Source organism: Filicampus tigris, chromosome 6, assembly GCF_054856515.1.
Source record: "Filicampus tigris isolate MCC_2025a chromosome 6, RoL_Ftig_1.0, whole genome shotgun sequence".
Taxonomy (NCBI): Eukaryota; Metazoa; Chordata; class Actinopteri; order Syngnathiformes; family Syngnathidae; genus Filicampus; species Filicampus tigris.
In genome coordinates this window covers 25903698-25931666 of record NC_141222.1, presented here as the reverse complement: position 1 = coordinate 25931666, position 27969 = coordinate 25903698, and the positions used below count along the sequence as shown (strand labels likewise).

The following is a 27969-nucleotide window of genomic DNA, read 5'->3' as shown; positions in this document are numbered from 1 at the left end:
GATTTACTACTATACCGAATATTTATTATGCAGCAATATTTATTTTTGTTTACAATGCATACACTATTGACGGTGTTTTGTCATCAAGTAAATGTCAGCTGTTCAACTGTGGTTCCGCCTAGATATGACACTGGACGTCACGTAGCACATCAAATGTCCGACATTTATATGAACATTATAGTTTAAAATAATGAAACGATTGTGGCTATTCACCAAATGGCAGGCATTTATGCATCTTGAGGTTGTCATGCAAATGAACTAAATTATGATGCAATTTTATCATAATTTTATCAAAATACCGTCAAATTTCGGGGGGTTGAAATATATATATGTATATATAATTTTTTTACACTACTCGCGGACCGACCATTTACTACACTGCAGCAACTTTCTTCAGTTATCATCATCATGCAAGTATGCCAACTATCATTGTCGAGCAAGATGAGATGGCTCCCACCCCCAAAAAAGAATATCACATTTAGATCTGTTCAACGTATTATTCACATTAACCATTTACTCCATGCCAGCCATTTTCGTAATACATGTTGATGTCATTGTGGTGCAGTAAACAATGTAAACTTTTAGTTCATTAACGCATCACCTTACCAAATGACTAATTATGGTAATTGCACGATTTGTTTCAACCGATTGAAATTCAATACAAGCATTAGACCATTTGACTCACGATACCATCCATTTTCTTTCACCAAATTCATGCAATGACGTCATTACGTCAACACTAGTTTTAAAAATATAAATCTGCACCAAACAATTATTTTAATCGATTAATCTGTTGATTATTTTTATTAATTAATCAGGTTTTAATAAGACGTTTTAATTTCCACCCCTTTATTCAAAAGCTGGACATCATTTCAAACGTACAGTGCAGAAAATGCACTAATTATGATTCTAGTCATAGTATGGCTCATAATAACTCATGTAAACAATGTAAAGTATATATCCAACTTTGTTTCCAACGTTACCGAAATGTCCACATTTATCATTAGTTTAGCAACTACTGTAATCAGAGGTGGGTAGTAACGAGTTACATCACATGTACTTTTTTTTTTTTTTACTTTTACTCAAGTAATTATTTAGATGATTACTTTTGACTTCTACTTGAGTCATATTATTCTGAAGTATGAGTACTTTTACTTCTACCCACCTCTGCATATAATTGAATGTATGTAAACGACATTCCTACACCGACCTCTTTTGCTAGATGCAAAAGTCACATTAGACAAGTTCTTTTCAACTGAACTTCAGTTTCAACTTGGTAGCATGTCATGAGCTATGAAATGACCACAGTCAAATCCTAGAAATAAGCAAGGAAAAACAAATCTTTGTCTGGATTTTATTGACTCATTTGTAACTACTACACCTAAAAGCATTTGACATATGTAGTAATCACTGTGAAACACAAGTGCAGTATAATATGCGTTTGGGAAAAAAGAAAAAAAAAAAACTACGGTCGCAAAGTATTTATTTGGTGATGGTGTTGGCGTTCATGCTCTTGCCGCTTCCGCTGAGCACGATGTAGGGCGTTTTCTGCGACTTCTGCTTCTCCTGAAGCAGCGCCACCGTCCCCAGCGGCGTGTCGCTGCTGCTCATCTTCTTCAGCAGCGCCTCCTCCTCCAGCTTCTTCATCCGGCGCTCCGTCTTCATCTTGCCCGAGCCCTTGCCGTGGAACCTGTGCGACAGCTGCCGGAAGGCCTCCTTGGGGGTCAGCTTGCGTCCCGACTCGTCCACGTACTCGATCTTGACGTCGGGTTTGTAGCCGTCCTTGTCCTTGAAGTCCTGCGTGAAGCCGCGGTACTCCTCTCGGCGGCTGTATTTGTCATCAAAGCCCATCTTGTCCTCGATGCAGTAGTTGTCGTTGGGGAGGGCGCCTTTGGTGGCTTTGACGCGCGCCACTTTTTGCACCTCCGTCTCCAGCAGTCCTTTGTTCTTGCACAGGTGCAAGGCGGCGGCCAGGCCCGAGTTGACGATGGGCTCCTCGTCCAGAATGGTGGCGGACGCCGTGGCGAAGTCGGGGTGCTTCTGCTCCTCGTCCAGGTTGACGCTGCTCCAGCCCAGGTTGTCCTCGGCGTCCGAGTTGGAGTCGCCGGCGCCTTCCCTCTCCTCCTCCTGCTCAAAGTCCATCATGTCCTCCTGGTCCTCGCGGTTGCCTGACAGGCCGTAGGTGGGAATGTCGCCCAGCGTTCGGCAAAATTCGGAGGTGGCGTTGAAGACGATGTTGTTGCGCTTCTCCGCGTCGTTGTCGCCGTCGTCCTTGGCGAGCCCCTTCACCCGCTCGGCAATTTTCTCGCCGGAGTCCTTGAGGAGGCGCTTCTGCCGCAGCTTCCTCTGCTTCTCCAGTTGCTTCTGCAGCTCCTGCTCGGCCTCGTCCTCCTCAATGACGCTGGGCTCAGGCGGCGTGAAGTCCTCGTCGTCACTAATGTCCATTTCAGCCGTCCGGATGTCGTCGGACATTTGCGGCACCGCCGTTTTCGCCGCCATCTCGTGTGGCCACTGCGTGCCGTTCTCATCGTTGCCTTCGTATTCAGCTTTGCGGCCACGCCCGCGCGTCCTGGAGCCGAAATCCGTCTTGCGCGAGTCGTCCAGGAGCAAAAAGTCTGCCACGGTCGTCTTTTCCTTCTTCCGGATTTTCTTCACGCGCCGCTTGGTCTTTTTGAAACCCACCATCTCCTGTGGCGAGTAGTATTCGGACGCAATCATGAGCGAGGGCATCTCCAAGGACTGCGCCTGGCTGCGGAGCGTCTCCCGCATGGCCTGCAGCTCCCGCTCCCGCTCGCCGTCGGCCACGCCGCCCGTCTTCAAGCGGAAGCTTTTCTTCTTTTCGCCGTCGATCTCCTCGTCATACTTGGATAGCACCGAGCGGGACTTGAACGTCACCATGTCGTCCACGCTCTCCTCCTCCTCGTACGGCTTGTAATCTGGCTTTTTCTTCTTCAGCTCCACGTTCTTGTCCGCCTTCTCTTTGTCCACCAGCCCCACGTTCTCCAGCACATCCTCCTCCTCCTCCAGCACGCCTTTGTCCTGCAGCGTGAGGATGACCGTCTGGCCCTCGCCAAAGGAATCCACTTTGTGCTGCACTTTCAGACCCTTCAGATCACGCGCCGTGTATGCGCTGTTTTTCCGTCCTTGCCCAAACTCCTCCTCCACCAGGCTGCTCACGCCAAACTCCTGGTCCATCTCCTCCAGGAGTTTGGCTCTCTTCTCCGCCATCTCTTTCTCCTTTGCCGCCTTCCGGTTCTTCTCCACCCAAGCGGCGGTGTCCTCCAGCCAGTCGTCCTCAGCCAGGGTCTTGACTTTGCCAAGCTTCTGGTTCAGCAGGCGCTTCTCCTTCATGGCGGCCAGCTTCTCCTTCATTTCTTTCTGCTTCTGGATGAGAGCTGGGTTAATTGTCTCCGCCACCAGCGGCTCCTCCTTAGTGCCGAGTTCCTTCTTGTTGTCATTCAACTCCAGCGGTTTCAGGCCCAGCTTGGCTCTGAGCTTGTTGGTCTCCTCGATGCTGAGAGATGCATCTCCACTTGCGGACTGAGCTTGCACCTCACCGTTTCCCTCATCGTATGCCTTATCAATTTTCTCCTTCTTAATGCGTGGCTCCCCGCCGCTCCTTTCGCCTTTGGTGCGGCTTTCGCGTCCGCTCCTGTCCCTGGACGAGGACCGCTTTCGTCTCTCCTTCTCCCGAGTGGCATCTCGGTCCGATGCGTCTCTGTCGCGCTCCTTGCGGCGGTGTTTCTTGTGCTCGCGGCGGCGGTCCTCCGCTTCCCTGTCGCGACTCTTTTCCTTATGTTTCTTGGACGACCCCATTGTTATTTCCTTTGCGGTGACAAGAGAGGAACAAGTATTCGCTTAGAGACGCTTGGCTGTGAGCGAGTGATTGCAAATAGAGGTAGCTTCGAATTGCTAACGCGCTAGCATAGATGATTCGACCCAATCAAAGACTTTTACTCACTCAGCAAACGGACCAAAAGGAATCGCCGCCCCTGAGGCCAACACTATGCAAATCTGTGTTATGATACGTAAGCTAATGAGTCATTTATGTTCAATTTTCAGTTTTCGGCCAAGCTCCGACCACTCGAACGACGAAGAGCGGACGACGGAGCAACGTTGGACTTCACTTCCGGTTGCGTAAAGTTGATTGACTGCCGTCTGCTGGTCAGGCAGATTGTTGCAGCAGGAAAGCGTTGACGGTACGTGGCCCCCAAAATATTTAAAAAAACAAAAACGACAGTGGTACGTGGGTGCGATGCAGTTTAAAGCAACCCGAAAAAGAAAATAGTCTCACGATGAGTAGTAAAACATTCTTTTTTTCTGCGTTTATTAATGACATAGCGACTTCACGTTGATTTCTAGCCTACTGCTCATGTCGGGTGACTCACAATTGGAGCACACCAGAGCTTGGTTGAACTGGTAACAATGTGAGGTAAAATCCTGAAAAACAACAACAACAAAAATGTCCTAAATAATAGTTTGGTTCTTTGTTTTGGTTTCGTGTTATCCCTTTTCACCCTCGGTTGCACTGTCGCTTTAAAACTAGTCGCGCGGTCCTTGTCGCTGTTTAGTGACGACACATTGAGTTCCGGACACCTGCTGGTCAAGTTTGGCTCAACGAAGCTTGCAGATTCATCCCAAATATTTCCTTTATTTACACCAAATAAACGCTGAAGAGAGAGAAACAACGTGTTTGACAGTAGTGGAATTTCTCACATGGATTCAACGAAGGAGACGAATTAAAAAAGATCCATCGCGTGTAAAGCTACGGTGATTATTATTCCCATTTCACTTTGAAGTGTTCACTTGCTGTGAAAGACAACCGGTTTACTTTGACGTTAAGTACTTGAAAACAGTGCCAAGTCGTTTGGTAATTGGCTTGTTTGTATAGTTCACGGTCAGGTGGCTGTGGCTCGACTATTGTGTGTGTGTTTTGTTAGCATCAGGCGCGTTACCTAATGGTAGGACGCTAACAGGTAGCATTAGCCAGGAGCCCCCCCGACCCCCCTCACCCCAACATACACACAAGTGGCGCCATTAACTTCACTAGTATAATGTTGTGTACTAGGTTTGATTAATAACTTTTTTGAAGTGGTGAGCCCGATGATCACTATTAAGAAGCTACATAACAGCACACAAACAAGGGACGTTCAGAGGTTGCCATAGTGATTCCCGGGGCTCGGAGCCACTTCAAAGTTCGCCCCCACCCGGTGCCAGAGAACATGTCCGCATTTGCAGCAGTAGTTTTTCGGGCTTTCAACGTTCGTAGCCGCTCGCTTTGACGAGCCTTTGCGTGTAAGGTGCGCTCTCCTCGCGTCTCCGTTTGTGACGCACAAGTGACGGTTATCAGAGCGTTTAACTGCAAGGGGTTAACTTGGAGGAAGCGAGTCAGGTAGCTCGGCCCGTGTGAAATCGGTGTCGAGGCCTAGCAGTTAAACACAGAAGGTTGCTGGCTGGTTAAGAAACAAAAACATCGCCAGACGCCCTCCACTTTCGATGTCAATCTTGATCATTTTTGTTTTGTGTTTTCAGCTAAGTGGGTGGTAACATGGCAACCGGAGGCGCTCCTTTCGATGACAGCGCGGACGAGTTGCACAATTGGAGCGTCACCAACGCCAGCCTCGAGGACAGACTCAACAACATGGTAAATGACACTAAATAAGCACTCAACTTGTTATTTTTCTGAAACAAATAACAACATCAACAACAAAAATATATATATAATTTTAAAAGCCAAGAAATGGTCACAAGCCAAACAGTTTGCACATGGCGGACAGATGATGTGTGTTTAATTTGGCACTCAAGCATGCACAGACAAAAACAACGTAAACAGTCAAGAATGAACAAACACTCATTAGGTTGGCACGGAATACCCACAGCACAGTTAAGAGGCATTTGTAGTTGGTAAAATTCATGAGTCCCTTGGACGATGAAAGGGAGATAAGCGGTGGTCGACCAACCACGTCTTCACTGTGAAAATGAACAGTTAATGTCACCAACAGCTAGTGTTGTGCTCAAGATCAATCTCCTTGAAGTCTGCCCGACCAATGACTCTCCCCCATCCAATCACAAATCAATCTCGGACACCTTCATGGTCTCGCAGAGAGTCCGATAAGTGCTGAGGGTTTCTCAAAAGTGATTGAAAAGCCACATTTCGGTGGAGATATTGTCATGTCTTTGCGGAGTCGGGTTGTTTGCATTCTCCTTGACAATCACGACATGTATGTGCTTCAATAAAAAAATATGTCGCTTGGTGAACGGCTGGCTTTAGATGGCCGGTGTGTTTTTTGCTCAGTGAATATAGATACATTATTCATCCTGTGAGGGAAATTGGATTAAAGTGTGGCACATATCTTATGCCTCTTTGAACAGAGAGCCTGCAAAATTGGCGCATCAGAGCCGTAACAGAAGATGCAGCATTTACCCACTTTTGACTTTTACGCAGAACACAAATGAAGGTGAGACATTGCCACAGCTTGTGTGCTTTCTCACGATCCATGTTCATCCTACGTTCCCGCATAAATTGGCACATCAGAAGCGCAGTAGTACAGACCTGTGTGGATTTCAGCCGAAAACTCACAGAAGCAGGATATTGCGTTGTCCAAAGTGCGCATTGACCATGAAAACGTTATCATAATTAGATGCGTGATGATAAAGAGTCTGGATTTCCTCTTTAATTTCACTGGCCCATGTCCCTCCCTTCACTAATATTTTGTTTTACATAACACTCAAGAACAATTAAAAACATACTGGTAGTTTTGATGGAATCTGTTATTGTCACAAGTACTCCCCATCATTGGTTAAAAAAAACGTTTTTTTTGTTCAGACTAATTTAATAATATCGGTGGTCACTCTTAACGCTTGTGACTGTTCAGGACTGGGGTGGCGCTCAGCAGAAGAAGGCAAACCGTTCGTCGGAGAAAAACAAAAAAAAGCTGTCGGCTGCGTTGGTTGCGGAAGCCCGCCTGACCAACGACATTTCGCCCAATTCTACGCCATGGAGCAGCCGCCGCAGGCCGGTGCATGTGAAATACACCAGCCAGCGCTCAGTCCCGGACCAGGCGGAGCTGGACAAGATCCACCAGAGGATCAATTTCTCGGATTTGGATGAGGTGAACAGGAGCTCCGTGTTTCACTTTTGTGTAGTAGCAATGCATGTGACATAAGCGCAAATCATATGAATTGTTGGTGACCACTGGCTTTCAAAAATTCAACATTGAGTAGTTACTGAGGACTGTATAGTTGGAATGATAAAATCATCACTCATGCCACATGCCCTAGTGTGACACTGGGCGACATTTTAGCAACAGCTTAAAAAAATGAGGAAAAAAGAAAATGGGGACTCACGGCTTAATGCTATTCCTCCGCAATTTTGAACTACATAGTTCTCAGTCTTTGCAGGTTGTCTGAAACTATCTTCAAGCACAAAACAATCTACCATTCCACTTGACAGGGAATTTTAACTTCTTTAATCATTCATCACAGAGCATCGGTAGTGACTCCCAGGGTCGCGTGACGGCTGCTAACAACCAGCGGCAGCTAGCGGCGGAAAACAAGAAACCCTACAATTTCGTCCCGCTGCACGTCAACACTAACAAGAGCAAGGAGCTGCTCCTGCTCCCGCCTGCCACCGCTGCCCCTTCCACGCCCGCCGTCGCCAAGGAAACCAAGAAGCAGAGCCCGGCACCGAGGGACGCCTTCACCCCCGGGGCTCCCTCCAAGGAAGCGCCAACGAGGCCAACGCGTGGCACTGCCGAAAGAGGAGCGGCGGCGGCACGCTCAGACTGCGAGGAAGGAGAAGCCAGCGTTGTCAGCAGCCTGGTAAGACTTGTTAAAGAATTCAAGGTAAATTTGAACCCAAGTACCTTTTCTGCTGCATAGTTCATGGTACCTGGTTGCCAAATTAGCACTTAGCCGTTGACTTGGGCAGAATTAATCATAAATTACTAGTAATACACTGACAGAGCTGGGCATTGCGTCTATGTGACGGACCGGTCCGTCTATCGTCACTGACGGATGCCAGTTTTGCTGATGGTTGACGAATGATGGGAAAATGTTAAAAATAGACGGATTAAGCATGGATGGAAACCCCTTTATTTTCAGTCCAACGTTTATCTGCAGTCCGTCATTAGTCCATTTTTTGCGGCAAGGCTTCCATGGCCGTGGCAAGCGCAGGGAGGAAAATAGTGAGTTGTTGTTGCTTGGGGGACAGATTTGAGTGAGGGACCAGGCTGTGAACATGCTCCCAAAACATCAGTGAGTCACTATTCCTGTTCAAATATCATCCAGCGAGGCGCCGGAGTGAAAGTTTAGTCAGAGTCGCCGACAAGTGAAAATAGTCGGAGTCGCCGACGTACGGCCGTTTAAAATGAAAGGCGGACCGGCCTATAGACGGGTACTATTTTTTTTTCCTCCTGGAAAAAAAGGCGAATGGCGGACGACTGATGGGTACCCACGATGCAGACGGATGACGAATAACGGACGCTCAACTTTTAGTAAAACGCCCAGCTCTCTACACTGATACTTAAGAAGCTGCGCTCATACTCAGAACAAATGTATCGATACTACACACTGATCTTGAATATTTTGGTGAAATTGTAATTTGTAACACTGCTTTGGACATAAAAGGATGGAAATTAAAACATTTTTAAAATCCGGTTAATAATAGAGAGATTAATTGATTTAAGATGATCGTTAGTTGCTGCCCTAGTGATAATGTGCGTTTGAGAATATCATTAAGCATCACTTTGTTCCCGATGCCTGAGGAAAGTAGGGTGAAAGTGAGGCAGGACGGTGCGTCTGTATTTAGGGCAGTTTATAAATACGCCACTCTTGGTGCCCGCTGCAGTTTGTGCCTCTCCTCGTGACTGCGCCCCACTCTGGCTCTCTCACACTTCTAGCCATTTACACTTTTTGAATCGGGTTTTGCAGCTGGTAAGCAAGCTGGTGCAGATTCGCGAGTACATCGGCAAGGCTAGCTCCATGCGCGACGACCTGGTGGAGAAGAACGATGTGCCGGCCAACGTGGAGCGCCTCTCGCACCTCATCGAGCACCTCAAGGAGCAGGAGAAGTCCTACCTGCGGTTCCTGCAGAAAATGCTGGTGGGTTCCTTCTCTTTCTTAATTTTATTCTCTCTTTTGTAATTTGGAAAAGTGCCTTTTACCAAAAACAGTTTTAAAAAAAAAAAAATACAGTAAATACACTGTTATCATTGGGAGGCTTGTTTAAAAACACACAAATTATTCTCAGTTGATGACTTGACAATTATCCTTAGTGATTAGTAATTTCGATAGACTACTTTACTTTTGAGTACATTGGAGGTCAAAATCAAACTAGTAACCATGCCATATTTGGCACAATGCTTTTTGTACGATATCAAAATATGCACATTTACGATTCCTGAAACCGATGGTCGAACCAACTGCAGACCGGTTGAACAGCTGTTTCCACCACTCTCTATAATTACCAGCTGGAGGCGTTGTCATTTGCGGTGAAACTAGACAAGTCTTGCATTATTAATTTGTCACCCCCGCTGATGTGACAGGCTCGGGAGAACGAGGAGGACGACGGTAGGACGCAAGATTCTGCTGTGGGGTCCGGCTCCTTGGTAGAGAGCACCTCACTGAACGTCGACGTGAGGTCTTCAGACGCATCGAACGCACTAGTATGCCTCGCTACATGTCACTATCAAATAACTCCTGGAGATCGGTGTGTTGACGTTGTTGGAAAATACGTGCGGTTTACTTGCAGGGCGACTGGCCCGACGCGTCCATGCGAGACCAAAAGGAAGAACTGCAGAACTTCCGCAAGCAGCACGACCTGCTGAAGAAGATGCTCGAGCAGCAGGATCAGCTCAGGGCCCTGCAGGGCCGCCAAGAGGCCCTGCTGGCCATGCAGCACAGCGCCGAACAAGCGCTCGCAGTCATAGAGGATGCGGCAGGTGGGACTCAGACCGCTGAAACGCAAGCGGAACAGTTATTTGTAAAAGCACGGGCAAAGTTGTCTCGTAAACGCCGCCATGGCTCACTCCCTAGCCACTGACAATTGAAAAAAAAAAACAAAAAAAAAACACAATCACTTGGCGCCACCCCCCCACCCCCAATTTTTGTATAATTGCAGAACATTTGATTTTTATTGTGTATTCCAGTTGTCACGGAAACCACGGGCAGCGTTTCTGGGTTGAGCATCACATCGGAGCTCAATGACGAGCTCAATGATTTGATCCAGCGCTTCCACAACCAACTGCGGGACTCTCAGGTATGGCAGATCATAAGCTCCGTCCTCAGCACCGTACACACATAATGCATGTGATGAGGAAAGATGTGCCGTGTGTGTTTTTAGTGCTCTTACAATGTGTATTCTACTGTGGTATAAGATGACCAACACAGTCCACCACACACACACACGGCAAGTTTTCCGCAGACAATTGCGAGTCGCCTTAAAATAAAGTTACGTATAAAAAAAAAAATTAAAAATCAAATATATATACAAACAGTATTCAGTAAATATAGAACCGAACAGAGGGGCTTGAAACTAGGTGACAAAATGGTTTGAAAACAAATACAAAGTTGAATAAGTGATAAAACTGTAAAAATGTGTAAAACCTGTGAAACTCAAGGGGAAAAAAAAAACCTTTGAAATAATATGTACAATGTGTAGGGCTCCAGACTTTATTTTACTAGCAGCACAGTGGCCCCTTACCTGAAATTTTAGCACTGTAAGCAAAAACTTTAGAAGATATTCAAATATAGTCATTAAAAACATTTTTTTTTACAAATTTACTGATCGCACAGGTGCGAGAAGATGAAAAATTTACTTGCACGGTCTCAAAATTTATGAACAAGATGCTACCATTTAGGGCAGGGGTCTTCAATTCTGTTCCTCGATGTCGGCTGTCCTACCTGTTTTCCATTTTGAGGAACAGGATTGAAGACCCATGATTTAGGAGCAGTCTGAAGCCCCGTTTTGTGCCCACACTAGTCTAAACACGGAATTCTGATTAATGTTGCATTGGTGGAATAAGATTTAAGCAGAAGAAGTTATCCATGGCGTTAGATCGCGTGGAATTGACATTAAACTACCCTCGGGCTCACATTGCGAATGTCGCGAGACCAAACGCAGGCGAGCTGTGTCGTTTCACATGAAAATGATGGCGTCGCCATCTCTGTTCCATGCGGTTTCGAACCCACGCACATGGATTAGGTTGATCATTTAAACTTGTCGGCTCCCAACTTTGTGAGGGGGGAAAAAAAAAAAATCACTTTTTGTGTGTTCAATCACATTCATCGAACTCCAAATTGTCCCGCCATAGACCAAATCGGTGCCGGACAACCGTCGTCAGGCAGAGAGCCTCTCCCTCTCCAGAGAAGTGAGCTGGTCCCGGCCCCCCCGGGCGTTCGGCCCGCCACAGCATAGGCCTGTACTCCACTCGGCCTCCGGGCCCCAAAGCGGCCTCGACGGCGGGGCGACGGCCGCCAGCGCCAAGCTCACCAAGCTCCAGGAACTCCAAGACAAGAAGGAAACCATGGACAAGATCCTACACGAACTGCACTCCCTCAGAGACCAGACGCTCAACAACAATTACTGTGAGTTTTTTTTTTTTTGGTTTAATAATAATGTCCATCTTAAGGTGACTTACGATGCTTACATGCGTTTTCTTTCAGGCGGCGTGTTGTCAACGCAGCGCAGCTTGAGCACGGGCGGCTCTTCAGATTGTCCCTCTGCTATCTGCTCAAATGAAGCCGCGGCTGCCGCTTCCTTTCATCCCTTGCTCCCACAACACACGGACACGGGCAACTCTACAGACAAACTCAGGTAACCGCACACAGACGCAAAAACTTCAATAACCTAAAAAAAAATCTGTACTTGTACTTGTGTGTTGACACTTTCAGATCGGTGACATGGTTTGAAAAAAAAAGTTAAAAAAAAAAAAATTAGTCAAATAAATTAATTGTGGTGTGGATAAATTGATTAAAATCTGCAATAACATTAAATAGATCAACACAATCAAAATGTGTTAATGCCATACATAGTAATTGGAAAATGTTGTATTGGAATAATTTTATTTAACCTATTTTATACGTTGAGTTAGTAGACTTCCTTTCATTTCCGAAAATGACACAAAAATCACATTTAAAACTTAATGGCTCATTATATTCATTGTGTACGCTGCACAAACTTAAAACCTTTGCCAATTTTGACTGACCCAAGGAATTGTTTTAACTGGTTAATTGGCGGGAGGCATCATTTGTTTTTGGGAGCCAACCCCTGGTTTTCGTGGATGATTGATTTTAATGGCCATATTATTATTATTATTTTTTTTAAATAAACATAGATTTGTCTGTCTTTTAAGCACCACGCAACGAAATGCAAAGAGTCATTTTGTCTGTTAAACCATTATACACAATACAATTATTTCAGGCTGTCTTACTTTTTAATTAATCCAAATACAACTGTGTCAAAATATCTTATTTTAAGTCCCGTTTCATTCCATTGGCCATTTGTTTAATTTTGGCACAAAGGCCCTGTAAAAAACATACTGTGTGCATAAAACCTGGTCTGCGACCAAGCATTAATATTCCAAACAAAAAACTGGTTGGGCAGTAGCCCTCATTTTCTCTGTATTTCCGTTCCCTTCCACCTTTTGTAAGTTTCATTTTTTTTCCATTTTGCACACCCAACAGAAAGCTGAAGGAGGTCCACAAGCGCCTTAACGAGCTTCGGGAATTAGTGCAGTACTTTCAGCAGACGTCAGACATGATGGTGGACGCGGTTAATGAAAACGTGAAAGAGGACGAGGAGGAGGAGGAGGAAGAGGAGGAGACGGAGAACAGCTCCATGTTGGAGGCCATGTTTGACTACGAGCAAGAGAATCGCCAGCCACCAACTAACATCAGGTGTGTGTCAAATTGCGGGTAATCTAATGATGTCCACGGGCTACGTAGTTTCTTTGTCTCTCGCGGGACATTTCTAATGTCACACGAGAGCACGGTGTGCAATTTCAAACCGAACCGTCGGCTCGTGTGCTTAGGAACCCGCAGCGCAGTGGAAACTGGGGCGACTTGAACAGCCTCGCCAACCGCTGCAGCGTCTCAAGTAGCACCAACGCCAACAATCGCGACAGTAGACTCAACACCGAGATCAACAACCGGTCAGCGGGCAACCTTCGCAGCTTTAATATTCCCTCAGCCATCGGTACGCACACGCGCACGCGCCGCCTTGTGAACCCGTGACTGCACTTGACCCGTTTTGGCTTCTCCAACCCTGTAGAGTGCCAGTACAACAGGGACACGGCCTACAATTGGGTGAAGGATGAGGATGGTCTTAATAACGACGGCGGAGGCGCTTGCGCCGGCGCCCACCCAGGGCGTCCAGACGACGAAGTGTCGGCCTCGAGGTCGGGCAGTAGCCTGGCCAGCGAAGCGGGCTTCTCCCAGGAGGTTCACCAGCAGAAAGCCAAGCAGAAGCTACGCCAGCTGCAGGAGCTTGTTGCCATGGTGCAGGTGAGAATATTACCAACTTGCACTTTCTTTTTCCCCCTTGTTCCAGCTGATGTGGGTGAGAGAAGCGAGATACGTCATTTTCAATCGCGCGGCGCATAAAAGACCAAAAAAAAAAAAAAAGCATCCGCATCTCTGACAGTCTTTTCCACCGCTGTCAGCGCTTCATCACCAAACAGCCGAGAGGTGCTCGTTGTCAATTGGCGATGAGGATTTGTGCATGCGGCGCATGCAGCAGTCACATTGCCAAAACGCATCCAGGAATCTGAGCGTCAATGTGCATTCTTCTTTTATTTTAACGAAATTGTGTTTAACACGGACTTTGTGTCTAGAGCGACGACACAGACACCACGACGGCCAATGAGGAGGAAACTTTGCACCAACAGCAGAATAACACCAGAGTAAGTATGGTGGGACCGCCGGCCGCTGGACCTCAACAGGATCCCCGGGGATCAGACGCCGCGCTCTACAGCAAGGCCAGGTATGCGTTTTGAATGAAAGCCCCAACAAACCTCGGGGTTATTCCATCTTGACTCTCTTGATGTGACTTAACAACAGGGAGAAAATCTACAGAGAGAAGCTCCGCCAGCAGAAGGAGGCGCTCAAGCAGCTCCACGAGGAGCGACAGATGCTCGGGGAGATCCAGGGCAAGATCCAGGACCTCCAGTTGACGTGTCCTGACCTGCAGGTACTCTCCACAAAAGTACATATTACCTCATTTCCTCAAATAGACTTTTCCACCATCGTGTTACTACTAGCAACACGCTGAGGAAAATACGCTGACACTTCTGCCTTTTAAAAATGCACACGATCATATTCCCGCAAATAAACTCTTTCGGAATACTGCGTCTGTTTCCCTCCTCCAGTCCTCACTGTCCAGCCAGGTGAGCGAGCAGGGTTTAGTTTGGAAGGTTCCAGCGGCGGCTTCGACGCCGGCCGTCGCGCAGCCTTCCTCCTCATCGTCGGCGGCCAAAAGCAGCCCGAGCGTGCTCAATCCCACCGCTCCCGAAGCTGCTGCGACTTCAGTCCCCGACAACGAGGTGGCCACACACACACACACACACACACACTGTACAAACCCAGAGCCCCAATCCAGGTGAAAAGATGCGTATTTTTCAACCCGAGTTGCTCTTGTTGCGTCGCCAGCAGCTCTGGTCGGAGATGCGACGCCACCAGGTTGCGCGGGAAGAGCTGCGGCAGCGGCGCAAGCACCTGGAGTCCCTGATGGCCGAGCATCAGAGGCGGCGCGGCCTCGCCGGCTCACCCTGCGGGACTGACGAGCGAGCGGGTCCCTCCCAGCTCGCCAGTAGTCGAGATGAAAGGTATTCAAGGGGAAAGTCAACCCAAACATTTTTTTCAAGGATATATTCTGCGCAGGCCCACTAGTTGACTAGGCCCACACGGCATTCTGATGACCAATATTGCGTATGTGGAACACGCGTTACGCAATAAAATCCACCCATTTTTAGCCATCTCAGGGGGCGGCCATTTTGTCACTTCTGCCGCACATGGGCTCAGATAACGCTCAGCTTCAGAAAACAAGTGAGCTGTGATTGGTCGTTACTTGAGCTCTGAGCATTGGTGATGTCATTTTCAGTCAAGAGATGTGACAAAATGGCCGTCCCCTCAGATGGGTAAAAACGGGTGGGTTCAACTCTTAGTCCACAAATGCAATATTTATCAGAATGCCTTGTTTCAACTAGTGGACCTGCAAAGAAAATATTCTTGGAAAAAAAACGTGATTGGGTTGACTTCCCTTTTAAGGCATTCAAGAGTTGGGTGATTTGATCAATAAATGTCACAAAATAAAAAGAGAGGTGCTAGCTTACAAAGGCAGAGTCAGTGTTGCCATTTTGTCACTACTTTTAGCGACTTCTCATGATGTTACGTTGTTCAACATTTTAAAATGCGTTTGCGTACATGTTTTTGCTAAAGGCAGAATTGTAAAAAAAAAAACAAGCAGGAATGTTTGTGATGCCCAGCTCCAAGCTACAATTTTGAAGGCGACGTGATTTGCCTACGAAGGGATTAATATTGCTGGTGTTATCAGGACAATGGCCACCTGGGGCTCCACTCCCTGCAATCTGGACGAGGACGGCGACTATGGCTCCGAGCACAGCGCGGAGGAAGACGACAGCTCGGAGAGCAGCTCTGCGGACGACGGCCACGTCTTCCCCACCACCGGCATGATTCAGCCCATCTACACCAAGAAGAAGAACCAAGAATGGTCAGTGTAGAGTCCCATTTCGATTTACCCTGATCTCGATCTCATGCATTGACAACCACAGTCGAACTGAATTGAACCTTTTTACATTCACGGCATATTCTCCTGTCCTTTAAGGTTTATCTTCAAGACTTTTTCGACTTCGTACAATATCATGTGCTCTTTTTTTTATGCCCGTGTCTTTCAGTAGCCCGAAGCCTCCACCGGCCTTTTCCTCCGGGCATGATTCCCCTCATGTTAATCCTAAAACCAAGCAGCAACAGCCACCACCACCCAGAAGTTCGAACCAGTCGGCCAGCCAGCCTGCAACCGCGAGACGCCAGGAGAACCTGTGCTGGGCCTCTGAGCTCTCGGTGGCCGAGGGCTCCACCCACTGGCAGGAGCAGATCAGCCAGCTCCAGAGGCAGCTGGACTTCAGCACCAGCATGTGTCAGACGCTGCTGCAGGACCAGCAGGTTGCCAATTTCACTCTACTTGCGCATGAATGCCACAGCTGGAAAATAAATGCCAACTCAATCGGATTCTTTACCCGCCTTCCCAAGATGCTTTCGTACATGCTGCAAAGCTTGATGACGGGCTCGTACAGCGTGTTGCCCAACAACCTGACGTCGCCGCAGGTCCACCTGGTCATGCACCAGCTCAACCAGTGTTACACGCAGCTGGCTTGGCAGCAGACCAATGTACAAAGGTAAAAGGCATTCGCTTGTCATCCTCTTTGTAATCTGGATGGAGTGTCTTTTTTTTTTTTTTTTACATGTTGCCTGTCATGCTGTTCTAGACTGAAGCAGGTGCTGAATGAGCTCCTACAGCAGCAGCAGGAGCCACAACAGCAAAAACAACAACACCCAGCCGCTTCAGCTGCAGGTTAGCACACGCTAGTCCTTTTTCCCCGCCCATCTCTTCTAAAATTGTAGCCATGGCTGCTTCACCTTCACTTGTTGGGTAGTCGGCAAACACTTCTCACTTATTAACACAGGACTGGAGTGTTATGTTGACTTAAATAATGATACATGTGATTTTTTTTCCTCCCTTGTTTCTACCATTTGCTTTTTGTTGTTCTTTTTCAAGACATTAATTCTGTGTTTTGACGACAATTCTGCAAAATTGAAAATAGAGGTGTCTAATTGAGGGGAGACAGTAGATCAATTTGCATTTAGTATATATAACGTTGAAGACACACCCCGTGGTTGATTGGGATTAGAGCAGGGGCCGCTACGGGGTTTCTTGTCCCAACATATGCCGCTTGGAGGGTTGAAATGGCGCACAATCAAATTGTCACGCGGCACAAGAAGGCACGCACGATTAGCTAGTTAGCTAATTAACACCCTTTGTTTTTACAAATGCATGTGAGGTCGCTGCCGAACGAATGGAACGTTTTCGAAAACAGTATCCCTTGAATTAGAGGACAATCCGTACGAATAACTAACTGTGATTTTGCCTTTCCCTCTGACAACGCTGCAGGATTTAGCCTGTTTCCTCTCTTCCCCGCTACCATGGGCAACTTCCCCCAGGGTGCAGCAAGCGCTAATCGCGCGAGTCCAGACCAGCAGAAGCAGAACTTGGACCCCAACACCTCCATCAAAACGGAGTACATGACTTTCCCTCCCCCACTCCAGCGCTCACCTCTCAACGTCACCACCGACAGACGGTAGGTCTCCTTTTTTCGGTGTGGCTACATTGCAGGTGGTCTTGCGCGCGTCATTCTTTTGCATGACCTGCCTTTAGACCTACGGGCTGGTCCAACAACCCCTTCCCAAACAACAGTGTCCCGCATCATCATCCTCCTCCTCCAACTGGGGAGCGCTGCCCCTCCTCCTCCACTCCCTCGTTCCCCCCACCGCAGCGGCGCCACAGCCCTCGGAACGAGTGCGAGCGGGTGTCGGAGGGCAGTTTTAGCAGCTTGCCCGACCGCGCCGACCCCACCACCGTCACCAAGACCTTTAAAACCGGGCGCAAGGCCTCCGCCCAGGCCAATCTGGCCTCCCGCAGCAAAAGTCGGCGCAAGCGGGGCAAAGGGCACAACAAGAACAACCAAGGTACACCAGCATAATCCAATTTTTTTTTTTCGCCAGAGGTGCAAAAGTCTCTTTAAAGTCAATATTGTCTTCGAATGTAAAAGTAAAGCACACTCAGAAATGTTATAGGAAAAAAATATCATTCCTAGACAGTAAAAGTCTCTGCACACAAAATGTTTCCCTTAGTGCTTTTACTGTGAATAAGAAAAAAAAAAAACGTTACCTGTTGGAAGTTTTTATTTTTTATTTTTCATACCAAGCGCCAGCTAGCATAGGCTTGTCTTTTATGATATCAAAACATGTCCCCCATAGGCTTGCTAATGTTGTCACCCGAGTAACAAAAAAATGCTACATTAACTAATGAGAGCAACTGGAAAAATATTTTTAGATTGGATGGATTACATTTGAAAAAATGCTACATTAACTAATGAGAGCAACTGGAAAAATATTTTTAGATTGGTTGGATTACATTTGAAAAAATACTACATTAACGAATGAGAGCAACTGGAAAAATATTTTTAGATTGGATGAATTACATTTTTTTTGGGAGCGCCAGAAGCTGCATGAGCTGCCGTTTCATGGAGAGACCAACCCCACCCTGTGGTATCAGTTCGTGGACCGGTAGTTGGGGACTACTGCCATTCGTCCTTTTTGGGGGGGGGGGGAAACTTTTTTTTTTTTTTGACAAATCAAGAGAAAAGTATAGATACCAGAAATAAGTGAAAAGTCAAAAGAGAAAGAAAAAAAGAAATGCAGATAGCTGAAAAAATGTGTACTTGACTTCCTTCCCACCATTCATCAGGCGTGGAGAGCGACAGCCTGAGCAGCATGGCGGACTTTGACCAAGAGAGGGCGGCGGCGTCTCGTCACAAGGATCAGCATCTGCTGGACAAACTCACGCAGGAGAAACTCGACAGCAAAACCAAGCTTGGCAACAAGCCCAATGACATCTCCTCCGGTACGCCTGAAAGCACTTCTGCGCTCCCCTACCTCTGCTTGCCAATTTAGTCTTTCGTCACAACTCTTAACAGCTTGTGTTTATTTTGAAGCCTTTTCTTTGCACATTTGTCACCTTTCATTTGGAGTTGACTGTTAATTTATCCTACTGACAGCCTATGCTTGGAGAACACCCTTCCTCTCTAACAGAATTGCATGCACAGAAGCAGCAGGTAAACTCACCACCACGCAAGTCATCAGGCATCAGTTTTTTGTTTTTTTTTTGCCTTTTTTTTCCCCCCTCATTCTCACCTCACCCCAAAAAAAAAAAAGCATCCCACGCATGCGCACGCCCCGCATGCGCCCTGCACTTTTTGCCGCTGATGTTTTCGGCCGCTACATGGAGACAAATGTGTCAAATGTCCCTGAAAACCGCAGACGCAAGCAGCGACTTCTCCTTGTTCGAGGCGCTCAGGGAGACCATCTACTCCGAGGTGGCCACGCTGATATCCCAGAACGAGTCGCGGCCTCACTTTCTCATCGAGCTCTTCCACGAGCTGCAGTTGCTCAACACGGACTACCTGAGGCAGAGGGCACTCTATTCCCTGCAGGTTAATATACAAGCCAACCTCAATTGCAATTTCAAAACAGTGACTTGCCTCACAGGAAGGGTTGACGAATTTGTTCCAGAGTTTCAACTGCCGCCATCATAAAAGTATTGGTTGGACAGGCAATGTTTTAAGAAATGTTTGAACAAGTATAATTATTATTATAGCCTAACGGCATGACTGAATATTTTTTTGGGGGGGGAATATTTTTTTCAGTTTTTAGCAAGCACATTGGTAGTTTTTTATTGTACGTTATATATAGTATAGTAAGCTGCTATTTGGCTAACAAAATAACTTAAGGTAACCACTAAATAATAAGACTAAAATAAAGTAAAACTACTCTTTGATAGTAATTCGTGAGCCGTTAGCTTTCCAACTGTATTTTGTTAATGTTTTCAATTTAGCAACCAATGTTGGTCTCAGCTGTTTTTTTTTTTGTTGTTGTTGTTGTTTTGCGTCCACCAAGCGCACTTCTGTGATGGTCTTTCAAAAAAGTAAAAAACATCAGCGCAATAAAGGATATCACGCACACTTTCGCCACAAATTGTTCAGATATCCACTCAGCCGACGTCACGAAAACGTGTCATGATTTGAAGTCTTATCTACGTTTTTCTCAAATCTTAATGTAACTCTTAATGTATTCCACTTTGAACCCTCCTCTTATGTTGTGGGTCAAATTGTCCAATTGTAAAGTTTAAAGCAAAGCTTGAAAAAAAAAAAATGTAAATGTAAAAATACATTTAGGATAAAACTTCTGCTGGCCTTGTTTGTTCCCTTTAAATCAGAACATTTCATGTGAAAATGCCCTCTTCATTGTTCACTTTTAACCCTCCTATAAAGAAATAAAAAAAACTGCAAAAACAAATAACCGCAAAAATAATAATACATTCTTGAAACTACCATACATGGTCCACTATATTCCATCTCACACATCTAAATGTGTTAGCTGTAACGTTGCCTCGTGTTGTGCTCCCGCAGGATTTGGTGACCAGGCACCTGGCGGAGAAGAGCGCCTCCCAGGAGATGCCCCCCCTGGGTGCGGTTTCTTGGGCCGGGGGCTCTCAGTCCGAGCTGACGCCCAGCGAGTGCTCCACCGTCAGCGACGCGGTAAAAGTTCTCTGCCCGCCTCGCATTATTTTGGAGCGGCGAACTTCTCCGCGGGAAACCCCCCCGTCTCTGTTTTCGCCATCTCATTTCACATCTTCATCCGCCCACTCCTCCTTTTTACATCATTCATCAGCTCTTTTTTTTTTTTTTCTTTCCTTTCATCCTTTCCACCTCGCCTCCCCTTCGTCGTCATTCACGTTGATTTGACAGCACGACAAGTCTGTAAGCGGTGACCCCCAGCCGTCCGTCCGCGCGCGTCGCCCGTCTCCTTTGTTCTGTTGCCGCTCGGCTAATTGGGAGCCGGGCCGATTGTGTCTAAATAATTCCTTGGTTAGCGAGTGATGGATGAAACGTCTCCATTTCTGTTTGAAGAAGAGTCTGTGCTTCCAAGCCTCGCCTGCGTGCGTGTTCTATTTCTCAGGAGGGTCATTCATTTGTGCCTAATGAGAGAGGGCTCCGCTTTCAGGGACGTTGAGTGTATTCTCTATTTTTAGGAAGTGGTGGCGAAGAACGTGAAGAAGAGAGACGACATCGAGTCCGTGGGTAATGACAGCACCTTGTCGTCTACCAACCTGGATCCATTTTCCAAGGACGATCTGGGTATGTCTAGAGGTGCTCCAGGCCCCCCCGCAATAGGTGAAAATCCGCCATTTGGAGCTCATAACACAAAAAGGGTTTAACCCTCCCACGCGTATTAAAAACATTTCATTAAAGACAATCGTGTAACACATTCGGAACATTTAAACACAAAAATTTCTGCAACAAAAAGATAGACCACAGTTGCCTTGAGATACAAGTTTCATTCGTTTCTTGTATGGCCGAACAATGCCAACGACCCCCCCCCAATAAAAAAAAAAACAATTAGTCAAATCACTCGTCTCTCAAGGCTGTTCAAGAATCAAATATCAGTTAAAAGTTTGGAAACAGTTCTCCATTCAAGAGCCTAAGAAAGTGTTTCCAAATGTTGTGACTGGCAGTGTAGATTTAATCTTACTCTAAAACACTTGTTAAATTATGCACAGTTTGAATATTAAAAAAAGTTCCCAAAAAATTACTTCAAGTAAAAATGTTAAAAAAAAAAAACACCTTCGGTAAATAAGTTTCAACAGAGGTCCGAAAGCTTAAATGTGAATGTGAGTAAAAGCAGTAGCTTCGATGTAACTAAAAAGTTCAATACAACTGAACCGTATTGTAGCAGTGATTCTTTCATGTACCGCCGAAGCGAGCCCATGTCCACCAGTGGTACCACCACACTTTGAGAATCACTGGTTTATAGTATTTATATCACCAGAATCTGTAAAAAAAAAATATATATATATATATATTATCCGTGGATTTCTGTGACGGGCACCTAAATGCTTTCACCGAAAAAAAAATCTGCGGTATAGCAGATGAACCCCCATTTAGCGCTTGATGCACTGTCTCCTCATTATAGTTATTAAATACCAGCAAAAATAAACCATCAGTATGTGGTGTTTGACTGCATAGGCAACACAGTGATCCACTTGGACAAAGCTTTGGCCAGGATGCGCCAATACGAGCGCATGAAGCAGAAAGTGGACACGAGCACTGCCGGGGACTCGGACCTCGGCAATGTTGAGGCCGCCGCCGCCGCCCCTCCCCCTCCGGAAGCCGCGGACGGTACGCTCGAACTCCAAAGTCATTTCAGATGTGCTTTTTTTTTTTTTTTTTAATGATTCTTCTGCTGTTGTTTGTGAGCAGGAGGTGCCTCAGGTGACGTGCACTCGCCGCAGATCGACACCCTGCAGCTCAATCAGCAAATTAAGGATATCATGAGCGAGGTCATTCCCTTCCTCAAGGTAGCTCGACCGGAATTTTGGTGCAGTGGTACACTTTCTATGGGCCGCCGCAGTGTGTCTTGCCTGATTCTTTACATATCCCAAGAGGCTACATTTCATTTGACGGGTCATAATTGGAAGTTCCTTCGTTTTGAGTTTTAAAAATAATTTTTTAAGGATGCATTTTATTGGTAAGAAGTATCTTAATTGGTAGGCCCCTCTTTTTTTTTTTCATTTTAAAATAAATGGTTTTTTTTAAATAAAAGGCTGCATTAATTTCGTAAGGTTATCTCAATTGGAAGGCTCCTTTACATACGCGCTTTAAAAAAAACAAAAAAAAAAGTTTTAAGGCAACGTTACAAAGATGCATGATTATGGCCAAAATGCTAATCCTGATTTTAGAGTTGCAATGAATAGATGACTAATCCGTTATCAAATGAATCGCAAATTACTTTTGGTGATCCAGTCATTGTTTAAAGACCTTTTTTTTTCCTCCCATGTAAAATTGTTGCCCAAATCCTCTGAATTTCTGGTTGCCGACTAAAGAAATCCACCTAAGATCTTGTCGAGTAATGAACTGGTGATTATGAATTCATTGTGGGAGCGCGTATGAAATGTGACTAGCCGGTGGCTCTTTGCGTAGGAGAACATGCACGAGGTGTGCGCGCCGCAGCTGCTGACGACTTTGCGCCGCAAGGTCCTGGCGCTCACGCAGCAGAACGACGACAGCAAGGAGTTTGTGCGCTTCTTCCACCGGCAGCTCGGCGGCATCCTGCAGGTACGAGCGTTCCACGGCCGGGATTCATTTCGATGGCGCATGTGGGGCTTTTTTTCCCCCTCATTGAAAACCGTCTTTCCTCGGAAAAATAACAGGGCGTGTTGGTTCAAATGCCCTGTTCCAAATTATTATGCACCGTAGCGCGTAATAATCAAGACATTTTACGCGCGTTACAAATTCTCTGAAACAGGCAGATCAGAAACACAATTTTGTTTTAATTTCACGCTTTACGGGTGGATTGCTGTAGAAGTTCCCTTTTCATGATATGCCCCCTTAAAAAAAAAAAGCCTTGCCTTTGCTAGGATTCTCTCAGTCGCTTCATGGGCCAAACCCTGAAGGATTGTGGCGAGGACCTCCTGGTGGAGGTGTCGGACGTCCTCTTCAACGAACTGGCCTTTTTCCGACTCATGCAGGACTTGGACAACGGCATTGCCCTCTCGCCGGAAGACAGGCAAATGATGGAGAATTCTGAGCCTCCTACTGACGCCCATTGCACTTTGAAGGTGATTTTTCTTTTTTTTTTTTTTTTTTTTTTTAATGTAAAAAAAAAAAAAAAAGTTATTTGCCTAAAAGGAACATTGGTGACTGCTGTTTATCCTCCAATTTAGGGAAGCCCAACGCTCGAAGTGAATGCGTCAGCCTCTCCCGACGAAGACAAGGTCTGTGCTTTTGACCGTGACAGCAGAAGTGGCTTTTTTTTTGTTTGTTGTTGTTGTCATTTCTAACTTCCTTCGTCACAGGATAAAGATGACACGGAGCAGGAGGTTCCGTCCCTCCTGCCGACTGATTTGAAAAGCGGCGGTGACGAGGATGACGAGGAAGAGGCTGACGATGCTCAGGCGATGCCGCAATCCATCAGTAAGTGGAAAAGCGGTGATGTAATGAAATAATGCTCATGGTGGAAGAGCATTGAATTGTTTTGCTTGTTAATATGTGGATGACACATATAGACACTTAAAGATGAAGTTATGGTTTAACTATTAGTACAGTCAAATATTTCCATATTCACCGGCGGCCATTTTAGAGCCTTTTGACTTTTTTCAAGACGCTCGGGATATTCTGCTCAATGATCACGTTCGGTGAATCGGCCGAATGCTATAATACAAACAAAATAAATAAATAAAAAATGATATATGAAAAAAAAAAAAAAAAAGTTGTTTCTGCCTTTTTACATTCTTTTATAATCCGCAGTGGAACAAAGGCAGGTTTAACAAATGCAAGCATTTCTAACAGCGGACTCACAAAAAGTGCAGATTTCATGTTTAAGATGGTGCATCACTGCCATCTACTGGTGGCTGTGTGTCAGCCACGTTGTTTCCAAGCTTGAAATTTACTTTCCAATCCATCCCAGTCGGAAAACATCAATGACAATAATACTTGTCAATGGCAGTTCAAATGAGATTGCTTGCGGAGTTTACGGTACCATTGTCAAACAATATTTGGGTCATTCATGGCTGCCATTTTTGCAGCACCAAACGAATGACTTTTTTTTTTTTTTTTTTTTAAAGAACTAGAAAAATGATTTCCGCTCCCCCCCGGGGGGAAAAAGAGCCTCAATGAAAACTGTCAATCCAACCTCCACCCTGCTAACCCCCCAACGTGTGGTCTTTCGCGGAGGTCTTTCCAAAGCGGAGAGCCAGGCCCTGAACAACTACGGCAGTGGCGAGGACGAGAACGACGACGACGAGCAGGAGCCGGACGAGTTTGAGGTCGGGCCCGTGGACGTGCAGACGTCCCTGCAGGCGACCCTGGAGGGCCCGTCGGAGCCACAGGTGGCTTTTCCTGCACTCGGCTCGTTTGGTCTACTTCGTAGCAGGCGGTGATAACCTGCAACTTGTGCTCGAAAACTTCTGCAGGGTCAACCGGACGATGAAAGTGACCTGAAAGAAGCCGACGACAACGGTGGGTGCGCCTTCTTTAACATCGCTTTTTTTTTTTCTTTTTTCCATCAGTCAAGCATGTATTCTCTTATTATGCTTGGTAAAGTTCCATGATCTTCATTTTAAAAATACTAACTTGACTATACGTTTTATAACAACTCATTTCTATTTTTGTTTTTATAACAACTCATTTCTATTTTTGTAATGTCCGTCTAAAATGTAAAAGAAAATAATTGTTTGTGGAGTCTTTTGCCCATCTATATATTCAGTATGATGGCGACACTGGATGGGAATTTAAAATAAATGTTCTGTTATTTTTTTCTTGTGAAAATACTAAACTGCACAAGTACAAAAAGTCCTGTAATGACTATTCCTGTTCGACGTATTTTCCTTTATATATATTTTTTAACATATTATTTTCTGTTCATACCGGTAATTAGTTATATTTTTTCCCTGTAAAAGTCACAAATGCTCCAATTATTTAAAAAAAAAAAAAAAAAAAAAAAAAAAAAAAAAGGTTCATGCAGTCGTTGCCCAATCTGCATATCAGTCATGGCAGCGACATTCCAAAGCTGTCCGCTGTCTGCTTTTTTTTTTTTTAAATAAAAATAAAATAACACTTTTCTTTGTTTTCATTTAATTTACCTGCATATTAGTCATTACATCATTGAACTGAAATTAAAATTCAGTTGGCATGTATTATTCCTTTTATTTTTTCTCTCTCGTCACATTACTTTATTCTTGTTATTATTACATTGTCTTTTTTTCTGTAAAAATGCAACTATCCATAACACGCAAAACATGTTCTTTTAGAACTTCATATTTTAGTTGACACTTCCTTCAATGTTTTTGTAATACACCTTCCCCCCCCGTGTTTCACGCTCCCCTCGTTTTCATTTCCCATCCCTTCTCCCACCAAGCAGTCGAGAGCAGCCAGTTGTCAGTTGTGGCTTTGACTGAAGATGAACCCGCTGAGACGCTGAGTCACAACTCCGATGAAGAGGTTGATGAAGACGAGGACCCAGTTGGCGCCGCCGCCGCCGCCGCCGCTCCAGCTGAGAGCCTCAAAAGCTCCGAAGTTCACACGTCCCCTAAAGACTCGCACACCGCCAGCACCCCCGACACTGAATCCCCTGTCATGATTAATGTCGACGTAAGTCCAAAGAGATGCTACTTGGAAACATCACATAATGCAGTGGATGAAGTAGGCAAAAATTGTGCTTCGGTTGCGCTATCCTGCATGTTTTCGATATTTCCCCCCTCCTAACGCTGTTGTGCAATTGGAATGCAGGAAACCGTCTCCGCCAACAGCAGCCAGAGGACGTCGGACGAAGACGACTTTGTCCGATTGGACGAGCTTCCGCTGCAGCTGCCCGTCACCAGCCAGGTAAATAAATGACAAACGGGAAAACCGACCGATTTAATCGACGGCTGCCCCGACAGGAGGCGCTGCAGAAGAGGATTGTGGACGAGCAGCAGACCAACGACCTACGTGTGGAAATTCTCAGTGGCGACGCGGCAGCGCCGCCGGGGCTCGTGGGAAACGGCGGCCACCTGAAGGAACCAGGTTGGGTTTTCTAATCGGGGCGCCCGTCGTCGGAAGCTTTTTTTTTTTTTTTTTTTTGCTTTCCCATCCGCGCGTAACCGGAAAATCAAAATTCACATGTATCTCAAATCGTATTTCTCCATTGAAATAAATGGCGATGCCTTTTATCCATTTCCTTTGTAACATGTTTTTAATAAGAAAAATAGTATTCTAGTGGTTGTCAAACTTCTAACACTAAGTACCAACACAAAACAATAATTGGTTCAAACTACACAAGTGTAGCCAAGCTTAAATCTTAATCAAAAATTAGACGGAGCTTGTAAAGCTCTAAAGTAGTATTACAATAAAAAAAAATACATAATTTTCTGAGAATAGTCCAAATGTCGCATGAAAAAATTGCACAGTCATGTCTAGTCAATAGTCTTTTTAATGTTTTAATTTTTTTTTTACTATTACCATAAATTCCAACTTTATTTTGTAACATTCCAGGAATAGGACTGTTAATGAGAAATTAATAGAAAATTATCTTATTTATTTTAAAATTTGTTTTCACATTTGTCTTGTAAAGAACGTTACAACTATTTCCTAACATTCAGATTTATCTTGTAAAATGGGCATTTTTTTTTCTCCCTTGTAATTTATTTCCCATATCATTTTTTGCAAAAATATGGATTATTCATGTAAACTAAAATTATTTCTTAAGACTTTTTTTTTTTTTTTTAAGTCTTTCTCATAAAATGACTGCTTAATTGTCGCTATTTTTTCAGCGTAACATTCTGGCGTTATTCTCACAATGCTAGAAATTTTTCATGTGAATTTCAGACTGTTTTTTCACCCTTGTAAAACGGTGACACAGTTTTAAGACCCAATTTTTCCCCGTAAAATGTTCACTTTATTCTCCGCCTGGCAAAATTTGAAACGTATCCTCACAACTATCACTGTCACAATATTGCAACATTTTTACCTGTAAAATCTTATTTATTCTCCAAGTGATTTTTGTGTGTTTCAGAATCTTCTGAATAAGCCGCGAAGTGAAGCATCTCCCGATGAGCTTGGTTTTGCCCCATCTTCTGTTCAATGAGTTGATTTGAATGATACTTTCAAGTAGTCCTATAAGCTGTATTGCACACACATAAGTTAGCACCGGTAGTTTTGATTTCCTTCCGTAGTGTGTCGGGTGTGGGGCGGGGTTTAATGTCAACGCTGCTGACGAGTTCAAACCTCTTTGAACATTTTTTTAGTCATTAGTTTGGACCGTGAATGCGAAAGGTTCCTGGTCGTTTTATGCAACTCGCACACAGCTAATACGTATTCTTTGTCTTGTTGCGTTGTTCTGTAAACAGACTTTCTGTGTTCACTTCCATGTCAGGGCGGTTATGTTTTAAATAAAATGTTGGGTGTTTTAACAAAAGATGTACTGAAATGTTCACTTATTTTCCACGTAAGCGTTAACTATATTACATGTTTTTTTTTTCTGGTATATTGGTCACTGTTATTTCTTGAGTCATAATTTTATGACAAATCACAAAGAGGAAAAGGAATAATTTTACAAGGAACAAAGATGAAATGATGGAAA

General features: G+C 45.2%; 2 protein-coding genes across 13 annotated transcripts; one reads left to right on the top strand and one right to left on the bottom strand.

Moving 5' to 3' along the window:
• Window positions 1–1340: 1340 nt before the first annotated feature.
• Window positions 1341–4192, bottom strand: sart1 (spliceosome associated factor 1, recruiter of U4/U6.U5 tri-snRNP). The gene is made up of 2 exons (XM_086032524.1): window positions 3962–4192; window positions 1341–3825 (listed from the first exon to the last, which is right to left on the bottom strand). Exon 2 carries the CDS (start codon window positions 3814–3816, stop codon window positions 1483–1485), a length of 2334 nt encoding a protein of 777 aa, XP_085888650.1. The 5' UTR covers window positions 3817–3825; window positions 3962–4192; the 3' UTR covers window positions 1341–1482.
• Window positions 4055–27806, top strand: pcm1 (pericentriolar material 1). 12 transcript variants are annotated; one of them, XM_086032498.1, is made up of 40 exons: window positions 4055–4199; window positions 5533–5644; window positions 6876–7112; window positions 7486–7821; window positions 8932–9102; window positions 9546–9665; window positions 9752–9941; window positions 10149–10258; window positions 11313–11586; window positions 11665–11815; window positions 12685–12897; window positions 13032–13195; window positions 13271–13503; window positions 13833–13981; window positions 14059–14188; window positions 14367–14540; window positions 14647–14822; window positions 15551–15727; window positions 15912–16179; window positions 16267–16412; window positions 16503–16588; window positions 17186–17372; window positions 17450–17760; window positions 18542–18697; window positions 18852–18908; window positions 19114–19286; window positions 20262–20390; window positions 20885–21026; window positions 21879–22031; window positions 22113–22210; window positions 22833–22967; window positions 23270–23470; window positions 23576–23626; window positions 23708–23825; window positions 24585–24739; window positions 24824–24869; window positions 25771–26000; window positions 26139–26234; window positions 26291–26414; window positions 27403–27806. In XM_086032498.1, exons 2-40 carry the CDS (start codon window positions 5549–5551, stop codon window positions 27414–27416), a joined length of 6177 nt encoding a protein of 2058 aa, XP_085888624.1. In that variant the 5' UTR covers window positions 4055–4199; window positions 5533–5548; the 3' UTR covers window positions 27417–27806. The 12 variants fall into 12 exon arrangements, with proteins under 12 accessions (XP_085888624.1, XP_085888629.1, XP_085888635.1 ...); XM_086032503.1 differs by lacking the exon at window positions 4055–4199 and adding an exon at window positions 4563–4770 and having other exon boundaries at window positions 14650–14822; window positions 15915–16179; XM_086032509.1 differs by lacking the exon at window positions 4055–4199 and adding an exon at window positions 4563–4770 and having other exon boundaries at window positions 14650–14822; window positions 20885–20990.
• The last annotated feature ends 163 nt before the right edge of the window (window positions 27807–27969 follow it).